General features: G+C 39.5%; 1 protein-coding gene across 1 annotated transcript in view; it reads right to left on the bottom strand.

Moving 5' to 3' along the window:
• LOC121516557 (putative methyltransferase NSUN7) overlaps window positions 1–18,397 on the bottom strand; it is a 37,122-nt gene extending 18,725 nt beyond the window's left edge. Inside the window, exons 1-7 of the mRNA XM_041797904.1 lie at window positions 18,172–18,397; window positions 15,579–15,954; window positions 7,710–7,768; window positions 3,713–3,843; window positions 3,446–3,598; window positions 2,662–2,845; window positions 1,519–1,753 (exon numbers count right to left, since the gene is read on the bottom strand). Of these exons, the coding sequence (XP_041653838.1) occupies window positions 1,519–1,753; window positions 2,662–2,845; window positions 3,446–3,598; window positions 3,713–3,843; window positions 7,710–7,768; window positions 15,579–15,924 (1,108 nt within the window). The 5' untranslated portion in view covers window positions 15,925–15,954; window positions 18,172–18,397. The remainder of the gene's footprint in view (window positions 1–1,518; window positions 1,754–2,661; window positions 2,846–3,445; window positions 3,599–3,712; window positions 3,844–7,709; window positions 7,769–15,578; window positions 15,955–18,171) is intronic.
• Window positions 18,398–20,323: the final 1,926 nt, after the last annotated feature.

Raw genomic sequence — 20,323 nt, 5'->3', positions numbered from 1 at the left:
GAAGCATCCCCACAGCATGATGCTGCCACCACCATAAATCACAGTGGGGATGGTGTGTTTGGGGTGGTGAGCAGTGTTTCGTGTTCACCAAACATAGTGTCTTGTCTTTGTTGGCCAAAAAGCACTATTCCGGTCTCAACAGACTATGAATTTTCTTCCATTTGAACATGGAGTCTCCCATATGCTTTTTGGTGAACTCTAGTTCGCCATGAAGCTTTGAGTGGTAAGTAGTCAGAGGTGTCTTGGTGGCCTCTCTCACTAGTCTTGCTCTTGCACAGTCACTTAGTTTGAAAAGACAGCCTGATCTAGGCAGATTTACACGTGCCATATTACTTCCATTTCTTGATAATGGGTTTAGCTGAACCCAGGAGGATGTAAACCTTGCAAAGCAGATGGATACACCTGTTTCTGTGTTTCTCACTGGCCAATCCATCTTGCAAAGCTCCCGTCTGAACCATTTGGGCCCGGTTAGAAAGTGACAGGACCGATCAGCGTCAAGGGGCAGTACTTTCGGGGGCAGCAGAGTCGTGAAAACAAAACAAGCAGCAACAAGAGGCCGGTGCAATTATGGCAGAAGACATTAGTGTGGATGCTGCTAAAGCGCCAGTTTTGTCAGAACTTGAAAACATATCTTCGTTAAAAGAAGAACAAAGAACAGCACTGAGTTGTTTACTTTTCAAAAATAACAAAAGTCGTGTCCTGACATGTCTACAGTCGCCATGATTCACATTATGCAGCTCTAATGGAGTTTACTCCTTCAGTAGGGGCGCAGCTCGCTGGTAGCCACATCACGGGTTTAGTTGCTTTGATTGGCCCGTAAAGATGTGACAGACAGAACATTCATCCAATCACCCTCCGAGTTTTTCTTTTTTTTTCAAAGGCTCTCCCCTTCCCCAAACGCTGTGTATGAGTGGTTTTGGCATGCCCCTATGGTGCCTTGGAAATTATTTTTGTGTCCGTCCCCTGAATTAACTTTTCAATAACCTTTTCTCTGAGTTGCTTGGAGTGTTCTTTAGTCTCCGTGGTGTAATGGCAGCCAGGAATACTGATTAACTAGTGAGTGGACCTTCCAGACAGAGGTACTAGATACTAAAATCACTTTAGACACAATGACCGCACAAATGTGATCCCCATTTCCCTTATTGTGAAACTACTAGATCAATTGGCTGGACCTCTGTTGAATTGGGTCAGTCACTTCAAAGGGGACGAATATGTATGCAGTCACTTAGTTTACCTTACATATTTTTATTTAACAATTTGAATTTACTTGGTAGAAACCTGTTTCACTTCGACATAAAGAGATTTTTTTGTTGACAAAAAAACACATTTTATTGAGCATGATTGATTTATAAAATCAATTAAAGGGAAAAAACATCCAAAGGGCCAAATACTTTCTAGGCACTGTATGGATTTCTGATATATTTTAGTCTCCCACTTTAGCTGTTTCATACAAACATTGCCTAGGGACTCACAGAATTAAGGCACAACAAGCATTGTACTCATCTGTGTTATGCATACTCTTGCAGCCAGTGGCAGTCATAGCCTGCTGTAGGTCCTTCCTCTGAGTGTCTGTCCGGTCACTGACACAAACATAGACCGTGGGCTGGTTATTGCTTTCGGCTTTATATCTCTTGGAAACAAGGGAAGCAGTGTGGGAGACAGTGAGGCCTGAGAAACATCCCAGCATGAGCACATCTCCTTCTTCTGGTAGCAGGGAGCACACTGCATTGGGGCCTAGGCTGCAGAATTTATCCTGGAGTCACATTGAATTTATGTATTACTTTTTGCATAAGATGAACACACTAAACATTCTGTTCTTTAAACTGGAATTGAAAGTATCAGGAGAAGATGGTGTAGCTGTGAAAGTAAGCATTATATGTAAGGGGTAAATTTCACTACTACAGGGACAGATGAGACAGGAGAGGGAGTTGGGAGTAGCTGTTGCAAAGCAGGTATACTCAGGAGCTGTAAAAAGGATGAATACAGGCAGGGGTTGGGAGTAACACTACAGTCAGATTACAGCCAAGATGTCCTTCAATCAATGGGGTGCCCTCTGAAAATAGAGCTAGATGTATTCCTGAGGGTGCACTGGGATGGCTTGAGTTTCTGTAGTTAGTATCCAGATCACATTGTTTGTCAAGGGAGGACAAACCAACAAGGAGAAGAACAAGGACAATGAAAAAGAAAAGAAAAAGGGGAGAGAAAGTGTGATGAGGCCTCATAAAATAGAGAATGGGAGGGGTGATAAATTAAGCAGCAGTGTTGAATATTTGATTGAATTTGGCTGCAAAATCTGATTTAATTGTGTTGTGGTGCTGTGTGCTGCCTCCAGTTTGTATGGCAGCTTGACTTTAATGGAGTAGAAATTAAATGATTAAAGCACTCTCCCCCTCCCAGACTGGAGAAATCTTTACGGCTCCGAGTGAAGTATGGCCAGATGAGAGGAAGTAGTGTGAAATATCTATATCTGGGCAAACTAATCTTCATTGGCATATGGGATGTCAGTCTTCTAATCAATCCAAGCAGAGCCATTACCAGAGTGAAATTCTGCATAATATCAGAGATTGAACAGGCTGAGCAGATTTCAGCAGCTATATTGAAGTCTACAGGGAGGAAGGCTGCTCTTGTTAGAGCGCTCGTCTCCCTCTGCGAAGCTCATACCTGGATGATAAGTTTGTGGTTGCTAAGCAGCTCAGTGGAGTACAGCTGAGCCTTCAGCTGAGCAGGGAATACCAGTACATCCCCACAGTGGGGATCCTGACAGAAGGTCTGGCCCTCCAGCTGCCCAATTGATTCCACCTGCGTGAAGCCTGCCGTCTTCAGCACACTTTGGGCCTCACTGAGGCTAAAAGCAAAGGAAAAGAGGAAAAGAGATTAGTGAAAGCCCAAGAGAAGGGATAAGGGAAGGAGAGAAGGGGAAAGGAGGCAAAGAGGACTGTCATCATAGATAATAATAACATCAAATTTCTATGTGGCCTTTGAAAGAACTTTTATGGTGAAATTCAGCAGTAAAAGCCATTGAAATACACACGCCTACACACACAACACTAGTCCCAACAAGTGACCTTTACAGTCCTAGAGCTGCTGAGGGTTGCTGCTGATTGAATCTGTCCATAGCAGCAGGATTTACACCTAACTGAATCAGCCTGTCAGGGGGCGTGCTAGAACACGCATTAACACACACACAACCAATGAGACATATACACACACACACACACACACACCCACATACAGTCCAGTGGTTTAATTGGATGTCAGCCAGGCACCTGGCCCATAAAACATTTGGTAGCACCCCAAGTTAAAGGTCTGTGTGGATGTAGGTGTGTGTTTAGAGGCTTGCACAAAATATGCTTAGAGTGCATTTCTGTGTGTACATACAGGTGTGCAGGTACAGGTAGATGTTATCTGCAGCTCTGTTTGGGGAAGAAAGCGTGTGTGTGCTGACCTGCTCCTCTGCGTGTTCACCCATGCATACAGTGGAAGGCTGCTGGACCTCTCCTGCTTCTTCTTCACACTCTCTGGCAGAAAACATTCAATGGATAGGAGGTCACGTCTGATCCTGCAGCGGGCAAGTGAGGCTGCCAGCTTGGTTTTACATCTTTGTAAAACACACACAAAAGAGGAGATATTCATCTTTATTTCCATATGCACTCTGCATATGCTTCTAACTTCCCTTGTTGTCATTGCCTCTTTGTTCTATTTCTTCCCTTACCTAAGGAGGCAACTCTCCACATCTCTTACTTCCTGTATGATTTCCTCCTTCTGGTGGCTTTTCCTTGGGAGGAATTTTCTGTCCTGAAAGTCGTAGAGCATTACAGCAACAAGGCTCATCTGATCATCTGGCTAAGGCAAAAGGAATAAAATATACCATTAACTGGTGACTTCAATCTTAACACAATGGTTCTGTAGAAACATACATAGAGGCTGATTTATAATTCAAATAACGTGAGACACAAGCTCTTATTTTAGTTTAAGTTCTGCTGCTTAAAGTACATACTGATAATGATTTTAACTAAACTCTGGGGATGTTTTGTGCCTTGGAATTCTCTTGAATCCATCTCCTGGCTTTTACTTTTCAATACCCATTTGGCTGAGGTCCTTGGAGTATTCTTTTGTCTTCATGTTGTAATGGTAGCAAGGAATGCTGACTTACCAGTGACTGGACCTTCCAGGCACAGGTGTCTCCATACTACAATCACTTCAGACACATTCACTGCACTCAAGTGAACCCAATTAACCAAATGTGAGACTACTAGGCCAATTGGCTGAACCTCTGTTGCACTGGGTCAGTCACTTTAAAGGGGGTGAATATTTATGCAGTCACTAATTCTACAATACATATTTACATTTAGGAACAAGAAACTAAATAGCGCGAGCAACCACATATTAATGGCATGCTGGTGACTGCTATATTTTGCATTTATTTTAATGGTGCAGTGCAATGTTTTAATTTCTTTTGAAGACTAATTTATTAAGTTTGCAGAAACTCTTCTCTCTCTTACACACATACACAAACACACATGCACACACATAAGCACAGAGTTGTCCTAACCTGACCCCACTTCATTAAATATAGGGGAAATCTCCAACCTTCCAGGGTTTTGACCCCCTCATCCCTATCAATAACTCTGTTGTTCGTCCTGTAGCCACCCCATCCCGCACCCTTTTAATTTCTTCACCTGTCTGTCTCCAAAGGTGGGAGGGCACCAGCCGCTTTAGTGGCAGATGGTGTTCCACCACAGCAACAGCTTGCAACATCTGCACTACTGGGCTAATGGGCCAAGTCTCCAGTAAACTACCAGGGTTTATGCAGCAGCTAAGGAATTATCAGGTACTCAGTATTCATTCAAGGGGCTTCTCATCTAATTTTTGCAAAGGTCAGTTGCAGAAATAGGTTCAGCAGCACACTTTCCTCTCTTGTCACTCTACCTTAAGTTCCACTTGCCCTTTACCAAGGTTAAACCCATGGGTGTGGGAAAATTCCCAGTCATGAAGTTGCCTGGCAACTGTGCCCCATGGTGGGAAATTGGCCTACAGTAAACATGCAGGCAGTGTTTAGTCTCTTTATATGCAGGTCTATTGCATGGAAAACAAAACACGGTCTGATTTAACTTAGCGCTGGGCAATCGACCAAATTTCAATCACATTGTTGGCTTCTTACAATCGGAAAACAAGATCATGTTTGTGATAAAAGTTTATTGCACCACATGCTGTTATGTTCATTTTGTCCATGGATATGGCAATGTTTCAATATTTGCTGTAATATTTTGGCCATGAAAGTCATTCTTTTTGTATGTTCATTTTCATTGTAAATCATTACTTTAAATCAGGGACAGAGCTAGAGGTGTTTGATACCAGGGCCTTAGCTCAAACTTAGGAGGGTCCAAGGGTAGTTTTTGTTCATCAGGCAGTTATATGCACTATTTTGAAACAACCTGAATGCAAATTTAGGTTTAAAACACCACCACATCTATACATCATGTGGGAAAAATGATCCAGTTCCCTCTTTTAAAATGACATCCCTTACGACCAGCATCATTTATCTAAATTCATTTGGTTCTCAAAGTGTGCCCATCATTCCAAAAACCACAATAAGCTGTAAGTCTGCTACTTCTTTTTTTATTTACAAAACACGGAGAGTGTATGAATAAAATATAAAAGTTTCAAATTCACAAAATTCATTTAAAAAAGAGAATAAAAACTAGATGTGGTGTTCTAGATTTAGATATACTTTCAAAAATACAGAAAATGTTGATATCTAATACAGTGTTAAAAACATTTTACACTGTAGCATACAGTCTAAGAAGAAACATTTAAAAAGTTAATTTAATTTGTCTACATGAATGTAAATTCCATGCCCATATGTATATTATAAATGATTTCTTTCTGCATGTATTAATCATAACACTAAGCAGAAAAAATACTTTGTCAAGCCTAAAAGATTCAGGGCTTTTGAGAAAACCTTCGGGGCTTCAGCCCTGTAAGCCACCCCCTCACTCTGCCCATGCTTTACATATTCATGTTTTTACTCATTTATTTTCATTTCTTGCATCTTTTTTTAAGTGTTAAGAGTTTTTAAGGTCAATAAATGCATGGGATATCATGTAGTATCAATCAGAAGAATAGTGATTATGATTTTGCCAAAATCAAACAGCCCTAACTTAACCTGTTAATGCCAGATTCTAAAAATGTTGAATATGATTGAATTCAGTTACATCACATTAGACCAGTATTCATACTGCTCATTTTACTTTGGCTTGAACCTGGATGATGTTTAATCTGCAAATGTATATAATACACCTAACTCTCATCTATATTGTCACTCAAGCTATTTTCTTCCTCCGCAGCATTTAGGCTTCATTTTCTCTCTCCATTGTGATCAAATGTGCCTCAGGCTCTTTAGGCATGCAGGTATATCTATAGCTCCATTTTTCACCCTCTTTTTTCACAATACTCTCATGTAATTCCCCCTCTTCTATTCCCTGCCTATTCCCTCTCACCACCTCTTTCTCCTTTCTCTATCAAGGTTGAACTTTATAGATGCCAGCAGTGTAAAAGGAGGTGAGAGTAAGTTCTAAAGACTGTCTCATTGTGTCTGAGCTTTATTGTCTCACCAGAGCGATGCAGAGTAACGACCTGCCAACAACACATAGAGAGACCCATTCATTTCACCACAGGCCATATTTCACAAGGCTACAGTGGGAGTGTACTGTCTGTGGTTGTGTTTGTGTTGGGATTGCTCTAATCCACCGATTTATGCCTATAAATATGTCCACACAAATTTGCTACAGACTAGATGTCTAAAATCTCTGCCCTCCATTACAGCTGTTTTCTGTTTATACATTTGCCACCTCTTGCTTTCATTACTCAACCAGCTTCTTGCACACCTCTGTGTGTGTTTTATCACCATCCACACTGCTAGGGAGACGGTTAGAACCCTCCTGTTTCCATAGCTTCTTTTATGTGCAGTGCTAAAAGTAGGGCAAAAGTACATGCCAATTTCCTCCTGTGGATGCCTCTGCATTTAAGTAGCAGAGCGTTTTTCCTCTGTCAAACAGCCTGCTGTTCACTGCTGTGCTGGCAATCTATCGTTTACAACAGCAGAGCATAGCCTGAGCGCTAATAACTTTCAACTCAAGGCTCTAGGCCATATGTAGGGATAGATATTCTGCAGAATACAGACACCACATCCAAACACAGTGCCCCCAGGTTGTTACTGCATTTACATTTCATCACTAATTAATGGGACGTTTTGTTTGAGAGGAGCAATAAAGGAAGAAGCAAATCCTCGTAACTATTGCCACAAAGTACCTTTAAGATGTGTAACTCCAAAGGGAGCAATTGCCATTGATTAGGGTGGGGAAGTAAAAGGCACAAGGTGCTTTGTGAGTTGATGAAAGGAGGAGTGCATCTGTGTGATACATCAATATTTCTGTTTCTGATTAGATGTCTAGACAACCAAAAAAAGACTATATAGAGTATGAATGTCAGGACATGAATATTTGAGAGCAATGTGTAAAACTCTGTCACACAAAAACAACAAAGGGTAATCAAAGTGCTTAACAAATGCTTTACAAGTTAAGCTCGAAAACTTAAGTCAAGCTACTCTCAGAATAACATTTGTGCCTGTTAATACAACATAAATAAAGGGATTTAGCCCATTTTTTCTTAACTACTATGTTTAAAAACACTGCATGTATACTACTCACCATTTGCCGGAAGAGGTAAAAACAGCTGTCAGTCATGATGTCCTCCAGCAGCTCTTGATCTGTGCAGAACCAGAGTCAAACCATCTCGGGTAAATGGGTAGAAAAGTGCAAATGAGAATTTCCATTACTAATTATGGGTCTGAGATAAAGTAATGTGAATTACTGCCATCTTTCATATCAGTATCTAATTATCCCTTGAAACCAATCTTGACTCTTTTATTGAGAGCAGGAGAAAGCGGCACAAGAAATTACTCCTATCCATTAACTGGTAAAATATATGCTACAAAGGACAAATCCATATCTAATGGTGAGAACGTGTCTAGAAGAAAAAGATAGAAAAGAGACTAAGATGAACAGGGAGAGGTTCCTAGAGGCACCCTCCATGATCAAGATTTAATTTAGAAGGATAATTCAATTAGATGCAGGGGGCAAATTTACCGTGATTAAATGCCTATTTGGAGCTTAATTAGAGGTAATCTGATGCTTCATTTGCCTAATTTCTGTCATTTATTGTGTCTTGGGTAAGTGTGTGTATGAAATCGAAGGACTAATGGCACTAATGACATCTGAAGTAATAAACAGCTGCATATAAACACCATTAGTGAGATTATTTGTATTAGTCTTGTTATCTACATTGTTTTCTTGAACACCGCTCGCTTACAGATAATGTTGTTCTTACTCTATGGAGAGAAATAGTTGTCTTATTTTACACTTTTACATTATTGTGAATTAACTCTGGCACACTGGGTTATTTGCAAAACATACAGTTGTTGGGGTAATTTCCACATACACCAGCAGCGACTTGTTCAATGGCACTACAGTTTTGACCCAACTAAAAGCATGCAACCTCGCACACTGGAAGCCCTGATCAGCCTCAGACAAGAGGGAAGAGATCACAGGGGAACTGAGAGTTCATGCAGGAATAGTACATCAACAGCAGATTATTTGAGATTGAGATTGAGATTGAGATTATTTTGCTCCTGGCTGTAGATATCAGACATCCAAAAGACATGCACACTTGAACATCCTTAATGCAGTCTTAGACATCTTTATTTTTTTAATCCAGAATCTACAATCTCACTGAACCTTTCCAAGTGCTGATGTAGAAGTGGTAATCCTTTGAGCCGCTGTGCTCCAGCCACATATGTTGTCTTCTTTTTTAATTGAGGAAAAATTGAACTTCATAAGGTGAAGGAACAACAACCAAAGTTTCATTTTCACAGATGGATTTCACATACTGATAGAGAAAACCTGTTTAAAAAGTGCCACATATTCCTGTTTGTGCTTCTGGCAAACGGAAGCTATACTCAAAGTATTTGGGGAGCCTACCATCCAAAAAGCTTAACAACAATACAAAACAGATTTATTACATGAATATACTACCCAGATTGCTTTTCCTCTTTAAGTCTCTGCCTGGAGAGACACCTGCCAAACAGTTTACAAAATGGAACAGACTGATCTCAAATTTTATCTGGGAAAAGGAAAGACCAGGAACTAGACTTCTGACTCCACAACTACCAAAGGATCAAGGTGAATGGCTAAGCCATTCCTGGAAAATTATTATAAAGCAGCACAACTACTGGTTTGCTGGTGTGACCCCAGCTTTGACAAGAAATGGAGGAACTTGGAGCAGACTCAAATATACCACTTCAATCTATTCTGGGAGACAGAACTCTCCAAAATAAATATTTAGATAAGCTTTCTTAACGGAGTGTTGTCCCTTTAAATATCTGGCATAAAAAAATATAAGGTTAAAAAATGTGAAAAAACCACTAGAATACTACGCTGGATTGCTCATGACTCTGACCTCACACCAGCCAAACTAGACATCAGATTTAAGCAATGAATCAATAAGGGGATCACATCAAATCCTTCTAAATCAAATAATAAAGGTTTGAAGTCCTTTCAACAACTGAAAGGGAACCTAGAGAGGCAGGATGTCTACTGGTATCTACAATTAAGAGCTTACTTTGAAAACACATCAAAAATACTGAAGAGAAGGAGGTGTGTCTGATTAAGATTTTTATTGACATAATTAATGGTAAGACTAACAAAAAATGTAGAAATGCAGTCGACCACGTCAAGTTCTCACTTGTGGAGAGAATATACCCTTACAAAAACACAATCCAGAGTATGATAGATGCTGGAGAATGTGTGGTTATATTTCTGCAGGTCATCTTCATAGATTTTATGAAGATTAGATCTATAATCAGTTCTGAGCTTAATTTTTCATTCAGTGCTGTATATTTGGGAAATGCTTTTTATTTTCACTTTGCCTGGCCTCCATCAAATCTCAACAGCAGTGTGAAATGGATAGGTATGACATTTTGAGAGGTGATCTCTGCATGGTTTGAAGAGTTTAGCATCCTCATGCCCTGCATGTCATATCATGAGAAACGCAGATGTCTTGCCAACCAACAGGATGCCTTCTTCTTCATAAATACACATAAAATCAGAAAGACATATCCCTCCGGTTTCTATCTGTGAAAAATGGGCTCTCCCTTTAAGTATGATCTGTAATATCTGTAATAAATCTGTTTATCATGGCTTATCAGGATTAAAGTTCAGCAGATACCATAGCCTCTCTGCAGGCACAGTCTTTCTTTATTCCACACTGGAGATGAGGAGAAAAGATCATCTCTACAATGTGTACATTCACATGTGTTTCCAGCTCGGTATTAACAAAAGGCAAAAATAAGGTATTTGGGCACGTGTAAAACCCTGCTATTAACACTATTATTCATGCTCAGTACATATACATCGTTTGAGGCAGAGTAATTCTTATTCTTGACAGACTCACCACTCAAACTGCAAGGAGAAGGTAAGCTCAGGATAGAGCCCATCCAGACACCATGGAAACCACAGACACTGCTGTTAACTTATCACACCATCACAAACCGAGCCAAACTAGACTCTGGGTCTCAGCCAGATGCACTCTGGATAGATAGCATGTAGGGCAGGGCAAACAAACACATCTGTGTAGTACTCCATCTACTAGCTGGGCAATATAGTCATGGACAAAAGTATTGGCACCCCTGGAATTTTTACAGAAAATACACCATTTCTCCCAGAAATTGTTGCATCTACAAATGTTTTTGTATCCACATGTTTATTTCCTTTATGTGCATTGGAACAACACAAAAAAATCCGAAGAAAAAAGACAAAATTGACATAATTTCACACAAACTTAAAAAATGGGCCAGACAAATTATTGGCACCCTTTTAAAACTGTGGGTATATCATTTTATTTCAAGCATGTGATGCTCATTTAAACTCACCTGTAGCAGTAACAGGTGCTGACAATATAAAAATCACACCTGAAGCCAGTTAGAATGTCTAAAAGTTGACTCAACCTTTGTGTTGTGTGCCTGTGTGTGTCACACCAATCATGGAGAAGAGAAAGGAGAGCTGAGAATTGTCTGAGGACTTAGGAAGCAAAATAGTGGAAAAATATAAACAATCTCAAGGTTTCAAGACCATCTCCAGAGATCTTGAAATTGCTTTGTCCACTGTGCGTACTATAATCAAGAAGTTTATAACTATGGCACTGTGGCTAATCTCCCTGGCCAGGGACAGGGATGAAATGAAGCACTATGGCAGGAGACTGAGGAGAACCCCACTGCTGACAAAGAGACATAAAAAAGCCAGACTGGAGTTTCGCTTCTCCCATTGTCCCTGAACGCATCTCTCACAACAAAGACATGCAGGTTTTGTGTCAGTGGTGGAAAGAGGGGGTAAACACTACGGGTAAACAGAGCAGTGTGGCGAGTTAGCGGCTAGTTACCTGCGTTCAGAGACGGAAACAGTGTGGAAACAGCACCAGTCTGTCATCTGCCAGGGGTTCCGCTTTAATGAGGAAGATAATGGTGGCAGTAACACAACATGCCACTAAAGACATGAGCCCAGTGTTGTTGGAAAGCCAGGATTTAAACATTTCATAAAGACACCACCCAGAATACATGATTTGCCTGGGCACGAGCATTGTGCTAAAACTCCCTGCCAGAGTCCTGCATGTCAGAGAGAAGACGGCCCAGCAGCGGACAAACGTGATTCACTTCTCCACAACTACAGAGCCTTATCTCAGCCTAACAGTTCAAAACACCCACAACGAGAAGTTAAAATGTTCCTGCCTCCAAATGAGCTTTTTATCCCCCCATCATCCCACAGGATAGCTTCATAAATAAGGTCTAAAGATGCTCCCATGTTATGATCTCGTCAGAAACTGGTCCAGCTTTCATCAGCACAGATAACGGACTAACATAATCACAGCTGTGAGCCTGAAAGGTGGACTAGACTGCAGGGCTTTAGCCATCGTCTGCATGCAGGATTGGTGAGTTTTTTAAAAGTTTGCTTCACCCTTAATGAGGAAAATAATCATTTTATAATCAGCAATAATGAACATAACACAGAAAACATTTCAGAACTGAATACACTGTAGAAAACCGAGTATTTCATGATTTATGTATTTTTGATTTATTAGTAGAAGTTTGAATGAAGTCCTTTTCAAAATAAAACAGTGTGTTAAATTTGACTTTATATTGATTTTTGCCCTTTCTGCATATAATTTTATTAAAAATACAATAGAACAGTCTATTTAATCACCAAACTAGTGTCATTTGGCGCTGAATTAAATATTATACAGACACTTAAAGGACATTTCAAAGTATCGCGATATATATCATGTATCGGGATATAGCTAAAATATATCGGGATATCAATTTTAAGCTCTAGCTGCATCCACATGTACACAAAACAGCCATGTATGCATCAAAATGTTTGCATTTAATAAAAAAAAGAGCCTTTCTTTTGTTGTTTATAAATTTATTACATCAGCTGTGGTCAGATTTATAGCTGATACAGGTCAATGGGGGTTATAATAGTGGTCATTACTGCAGAAGGTCTTAAAGATAAGCCCTGTAGAGATAAGCACTTAGTGCACACAGAGCAGTACAGATCCCAGAGGGACCCATCATGGTTGAGTCTTTAGAGGGCATAGTCTTCAGCATGCTATAAATCACACACAGCAGGCTGAGTAAAAACACAGAGAAAATTCCGCTATTAATCACTAGACATGTGAATTTTTACACAGCAGACGCCGAATTTTGAATTAGAACATCTGAAAAAAATGTCATGAACCCAGTCATATAACAGTCCAGTCATTTACCAGCAAGAGGCACTGGTCAACACAGGCCAGCTTTTGAGCTGATGGGTTTTGTGGCATCCATCCAGGTATTACACAATGAGCAGTGACTGATGGTGACTGCAATCAAACAGATCCTTTGTGAAGAAGCCAGACCTGAATCCAGGCTCCTTTTCTTTTGGCTAGCTCTTTGTTTCCCATTGTACTGCATCAGTACACCCAGACGCACATTAATCTACCAGACAACCAGCCAAAAAAGGTATTTGCCATGAGTTATACAATCACCTTTCAAATAAATCTATCTCACTCTATTATATAGTAACTACCAGGACAATTTAATATTTGCTGAGGTATACTGGTGGTAACCGCTCTGACCGTGGTCAAGGACAAAAAAAACAGCCTTTTCCTCAAGCTCTAAATCCAGACTAGCACAAAGTGGTCCAAAGAACCTTTCTTGTCGCACACAGAGAGCAGCCACAGTCATTTGACAAGGGCGTCTGGATGCCTGGTTGGACAGTATGGACAATGAGGCAGAAATACTCAGAGGAGTAGCCAGTGGAAACAAAGAGAATGCAGGGAGATGGTGGAGAAGGATTGTGACCAACAACAAGGTCAACTAAATGTTACCGAAAAGAATTCTTACGAAAAAAAAAAAAAAACAATAACATAATATATCTGACCTCAACTGAGAGCACAAGGTATGAGTAGATATGAAAAGGAACCCTGAGAACATAAAGTGCCTCTAGGTCAGTGATCAAGCAGGCACTCACTCAGATTGGAGTGAAAGACTTTCCAAAGAGACAATGGAGGTCAATGAAATAGAAAAGCCCTGAGGATGTAAAAACAAGACAGAGTCAAGTGAAAGTGAAGGGAGAAGAGAGTGAAGAATTTGGTGCATAATATTTCTCATTTCAGCTAAGTCGTTCTCAATAAAATGTCAAATCTACACCAGGGGAAACATCATCACCAGTTCTATGAGTTTGTATTTACAGTACTGACAATAACAGCACCAGACAATCTGGTGTCCTAAGATATTGTTTTGGAGCTCATTTGGCCACTGTTTTGTATTAAGCAGATAAGGGTCATAATAAAAAAAATCAATGCAAGAGCTCATTGACATTTTGCTCTGCATGTTTTCTTCCCTAGGGAAGAATTTCTTGGTTTGGTCAACAACCCACCTCAGCTCAATTTTGGATCAGTCATTCCAAGGAAGTGAAGGAATTACGTGCCTTGTGTGTCTGCGTATGTATGCCTGACTACCAGCATGGGTGTGTGTCACAAGAAAATCAATTTCTGCACCAAAAGTCTAGCTGTCCGTGGGAGGAGGAAAAGCAGAGATTAACATTGGCTTCCAGGCTGTGTCATTTCATCTGCACCCAATTTCATCACACGGGCAGCATGAGTGAATCAAACATGTGACTAAAATATGTATTAGGTTATGGGAATCTGAACGTAAATAATCATAGACATGACTTATTTGATGTGATGTCAGTCAGCTTGCAATGAAAGGGCACATAATTGGCTCAAGGTAGACAAAAACGGGTCGTTCTTTTTCCAAAACATCATGCAAAAATGTGTTCTTAAAAATCATTTATGATGCAACCTGTGCAGGTATCACATTATAATCCTAAAACAATACAATGATGTTTTAATGCCTCCTTTCTTCTGAGTCTGAAAATCTAAGAATAAAAAAGTCTGAGGTTGAAATGTCAGACAAAAAGGGATGGGAGCCAAAGAGTTGGACTGTTCTTACACAAACTGATAAGGCAAAGAAAATGTGTCTTTAGAAAGCCCTTAAAAAGGGGGATTAAATTCAAAAACAAATGTGGTATTTTCATTACGCAGATACATACCATTTTCTAGCTTAAGTCCAAAACTCTTTAAAAAGTTACACTTCTCCTGATTCAAAAGTGAAGCAAATTATTTATCCTGGTAAGTGTATGCATCCTCTTACAGCAGAGAAAAAAGTGATAAATTTAAAAAAAGTCGATGCATAAGGTCTTAGAAAAAGAGGTCCAAGTTCTCTCTTATTATCATTGCCCTTCTCACCTTGTACTGTAAGTTCTATGACCTACAGCTGTAAGACTAATAAGGGTTACTGCAACAAGGTACTTAGGCTTGTGATGATGGATATTTGCAGGTGATTAACATTAATTGTAGGACATGTAGGCCCACGGCTTTTCAAAGTTCAGCAGATGAATCGTGAGAAGGAACAAAATCATTCAATGCTACAGGGGTGTTCCAGCACTCTGACCTCTCCATCCACTAAGAACCCATAAATCGATTCTAGCCATCTTCCCTGCACTGACAGTTGGCGCACCTCCCTTCCCTTATCGCCATGGTGATTACACAGCCCTGTGACTTTAGCCACCCAGGCCCCACCCAAGTCCCAGACAGCAGATCATGGCTAAAACTGATTTGCAGCAGAGCACAGTATTCCCACTGGTCATTCAAGCCTTTTTTCTCTTCCACTTGCCCTTCATCAATCAATCTATATCCAATTCTACTTGTCAATTAACGTCCCCAAGGCCATTCATTCTTACTTCAAATGGCCGTTTGCTTGCCTGGAATCAAATAGGTTTAAGATTTAATTCAATATACCTAAAATTAGTCAAAATAGGTGCTTCTGATGTCCTGTTGCTGATGTTTTCACTATAAAGTTAACACAAACAAAGTCAAAGAGTTAAACAATGTACCAGATTTACTCACTTGATCAGGAACATACTCACACTTAAGTGTATTGAAAGCAAGCCCATAAGCTGTGTGTTGCATTTCCTCATCTTTGATTGCAGGTAAAGGGATCCCTCTCTCTTTGCCATAGTTCACCAACCGCTGTGCAGCAGGCTTATCAAGGTGGTTATTCTGGAAGATGACAGATGCCAGTAGGTAAACTCTGTCTGGAAAGCCTAGCTGACCTTTTCCAACAGTCTGGAGGTCTGTAGGAACAGCAGGGGCATCATTCCCTGTTGGGTTATCCACAGGAGTCCGGTCCTTGCCATTTGCATTGTTGAGGCCTGACTTTTTTGTCTTGGAAGAGCTGTTTGGATGCCCTGTAGTTGTCTTCTTTTTCACCATATTTCTAGAGATGTATCTCCTCTCTGAGACCTGAAAGGAATTGTAAAGTATTAGGCTTATTTCAAGGGCTTAAAATAATAGCCATTTATCAAGAGTTCATTGAGCTGAATTAACTAATATTTAACATGATCACTCAGTGTTCGCAGAATTAGCTGGATTTCAATAGAGTAGGAAATGGAACAAATTTGATACCTTTAGTACTGTGGTTACAGCAGATTCTAACATTTAATTCCTTTTGATGTTGAATTACAAACGTATGTTTCTATCTTGCTATGTTTCGGCTGGCTAATCTTTCATAATCGTTAGTTAATGGTTCATTCTACAGAAACATGCTCTTTAAAGGTTGCAATATGTTAAAAAAAAAACAATGTATTTCTTTTTCTAACACTTAAAGTAACTTTTTGGCTTTGTGAATTTGCATTAAGAATAGCTTCATGATTTTTCATATTTTTTGGTTTTCACTTAAAGATAACAATGAGAATGATTTTGTCTCTGGTGTTACCTTAACCTGTCAGCAATATTAGAGGGTTTTTATGAAAAGTTATATCTCAATCTATTTAGCACATGTAATGAGAGTCACAAAAGAATGATAGGAATGTGAAAAGCTGAAAATGGTCCTTAAGTTTTTTTTCAAAATTGTTGTTTAAAGTGTTACTTACTGATAATGGTTCAATTTTGCAACCATAAATTTACTGTAAAAAATGACATTTTTGAGAAATGATCATGAAAAAAATGTTTAGAGACAGTGCTTCAAATTTTCTTTCTTGTCTTTGTAGTAAAATTATGCCAGAAGTGACAAATGTGATGTACATAAAAAAACACCAGAGTAACACCAGTGCATTAGATGACACCAGTGACACAAGTTCAAAGTTCCTTATTCTTCAACTGAATTTACTACAGAAGTCTAAATTTCACAATTAGCATAAAAATCAAAGACCAGAATTTACACTAAGTTCATGTAAAAAGATTAAAAAACATTGTTTGACTTTATTAAAGACAACCGTATACTGATTCCACTGACATCACAGTGTTTGTACAGACACTGCTTCTCAACTGCACTTAATTTAGTTATACCTGACCTAAAGAGGATTGACAATGGTAAATAAAGTCAAAAGTTGTGAAATCTTGGTATCATTTTAAGCAAAATAATGTAATAATCAGCTTTGAATAAGGTTCATCTGTGCTTTGGAGTCAGTCTGATCGTGGTGTTACACAGGGGGGAGGTAACACCAATGAGGTAATACCACCGAGATTTTTTAAACTAATTTTACAAAAATGCTGCTACATGAAGTCAACCCATATGTTTATATTTAGGATATACTCACAAAATTATGCTTTTTATTCTATTTTATTTTGGTACAATATTCTGACAAAAAAGTAGGTAATGCCGGTGATGCTATAAAAGGGCTTCATGTGAGATCAAAACACTTTTGAAATATTTCTGAGGAAAAAACCCCTGAATAGTCAGTGCACTTATCCTGGGCATTTCTACATAGATGATCAAGAAAAAGCTACAGGAAGTCAAGGGATTTAATTTCAAAATAAATTACCCTTTTTAATACAGTAACACCAGACATGCTTCTGAGATAATATTTATTTACCATTTTGTTGTTTCATGTCTTTTACATTATATAACTGATCATGTATACATTTTTGTTTTTTAATGACAGAAAAATCAAAATACTGCTCTCGCCATCTTGACATGACCTGGAGGGTCAGGCATTCATTACGTATTTGGTGTCTGGCATCTATAGCACAGGTTAAAATGAGAATATCAAAGAATTTATCGCTCAAGAAAGTATAACTGTTCAACTAATATGTTGTTTTATGTTGAAATACCAAAAAACAGACAGAAAGTCTTTATAGTTGTTTTCCTACGTAAAACATTTTAGTAAAGACTAAGGACACAAAAACGCAGGATTCTGTAGAATGACCCATAAGCAAATTTCAGTTGGCTAAAAATTAATCTAGCCTTCACAGTCAGATTAAAGCCTACTAAGAAAACACTAACTTTTACGAAGCAACTTCAGTAGCTAATGTTAGTTAAGCTAACGTTATAGATGAACATTTTAGTATGCTAGGGATTGGCTTCAAAATTCCTGGTCCATTAGCGTTAGCTCACGTTTTCTGATAAATAGTTTAGCCGACCGTTGTGGGTCCGTTACGTTTTCAGCAGTCGTATTTAACAAGAAGCATTAAAGGGGTTTTTATCTGTTTGCAGCTGAGAAATAGTGTAATTCACGTTACCTCAACAGCAGACAGCCCCGTCTTCTTTCCTAAAAGTTCTGTTTTCTGAATCCGTTACTGTTGATGCGTGTCGACGTAGTTAAGCCGTTCGTTGTCATGTTAACTTTGACTCGACACAAACTTTTTAACAGCTCTCACTATAAATCTGGGTCCGTTATGAGGCGAGGCTCGTCTTTACAGATGTTGTGCAGCCCACTAATCCTGCTCCTGTGTCGCTTTGCCGTATATTCTTAAAGCTCCCTGTCAGTTGTTGGGTCGTTTCTCCATCTGAAAACAAACTTTACTAAAGACTGACAACGTTGTGCAGTTCTCCGGATTAGCGTTCTTCCATCACCATGGCAACAGCATACTAATTTGAAGGTCCTGCTCTTCACGGATGAAGAATTAATCTCCTTAACTCTGGGTGTCCGTGTCTTTCCGGATCATATTCAGCTTGTTACATTTTACAGAGCAGTATGTCGAAGGAAAGCCAATAGTGATGCTGCTGGACACAAATATATCAAAATAAGTTACAGATGTGCAGCTGACTGCTGGTTTAAAGGAAAGGTGCATGAAGAAAGTTTTTTTTCTGCAGACGCAGGGGCGTAGGTAGTGAGGAACATGGGGGATCCTGTGTGACCTGCAAAAGGGACATGTCAATTAGGCTACTGGGTGACAGCATATGAAACAGATCCACACTCCACAGAAATCTGTAATCTACCATACATTGAGAAATATTTCAGACCCCCTTCACTTTTTTCAATTTTGTAACATTGCAGCCTGATGCTACGATTCACTGAATTGATCTTTTCTCTCCTTGATCTACACTCTACCTGTAGTGATAAAGTGAAAAAAGGATTTTAGAAAATTTTACGTGATTTATTAAGAAGAAAAAACGGAAATATCACACTGAAAAAAGTATTCAGATTAGTGCTGAGTTGATTGAAAAAAATAATCAAATTAATTGTAGGCTTTGTTATTAATTAATCACAATTAGTCTTATATGTCAATGATTTTAGGAAGCTTGCATCGCTGGTAGATTTAAAGATAATGGCAACAAAACAGTCAGAAGGGACATGCTTCTGAATGACATCAAAACTTTCTACTAGCTTTTGAAACAGCAGAATTTGAGACAAAGGACAGATTGTCCACTTTCTAGTCAATCTAGGATGGTGTTAATCTGTAGGATATGGTTTTTATCCATAGAATTATTTTTTTTTTAAATCAGGAGCACAGAGATTTTTTTGCATGTGTAACAATTGAAGTTACAAAGCATCTTTAGCCAGTCATGTGATGGCATCAGACTAAAATAATCACCATACATTTTTTTAATTGCATTTTTCACCCTTGTGACTAATTTTTATAAAAAATTCGTCAAAAATTTTGTCAGCACTAATTCAGTCCCTTGCATTCAGCTGAAGCACCTTTGGCAGCAATAACAGCTTTGAGGGTTTTTTTTAATAGGACACAACAAGCCTTGCACATCTGAACTGGGGGATTTCCTGCCATTCTTCTGCAAATCCTTTCAAACTCAGTCAGGTTGGATAGGGACTGCCTTTAGACAGTCATTTTCAGGTCCCTCCAGAGGTGTTCACTAGGGTTCAAGCCAGGGCTCTGGCAGGGCCACTCTGGACATTCACAGAGTTGTCCCTAAGCCATTCTTGTGTTGTCTTGGCTGTGTGCTTAGGGCTATCGTCATGGTCAACCCTGGCCAGTCTCCCAGTCCCTGCTGCTGGAAAAAAAAAAAAAAAAAAAAAAAACAGCATGATGCTGCCATCACCATGCTTCACTGTTGGGATGGAATTGGGCAGGTGATGAGCAATGCCTAGTTTCCTCCAGGCATAAGGTTTAGAATTGAAGCCAAAGAGTTCAATCTTGGTTTTATCAGACCAGAGAAATTTGTTTCTCACAGTCAGAGTCTTCCAGTTGCTCCTTTACAAACTCCAGACTTTCATGTGTTTTGCACTGAGGAGAGTCTGCCCTCTAGTCACTGCTGTAAAGCTCAGATCAGTGGAAGACTGCAGTTATGCTTGTCCTTCTGGAACTTTGTCCCATCTCCACACAGGATCTCTGGGGCTCAGTCAGGGTGAAAATCGGGTTCTTGGTCACCTCTCTCACCAGGGCCCTTCTCCCCTGATTGCTTAGACCAGCTCTTGGGTGAATCCTAGTTATG

The sequence above is a fragment of the Cheilinus undulatus genome, linkage group 10 (assembly GCF_018320785.1).
Source record: "Cheilinus undulatus linkage group 10, ASM1832078v1, whole genome shotgun sequence".
Lineage (NCBI taxonomy): Eukaryota > Metazoa > Chordata > Actinopteri > Labriformes > Labridae > Cheilinus > Cheilinus undulatus.
Note: the sequence above shows the minus strand (reverse complement) of the source record. Positions and strands in the feature narration are given on the sequence as shown.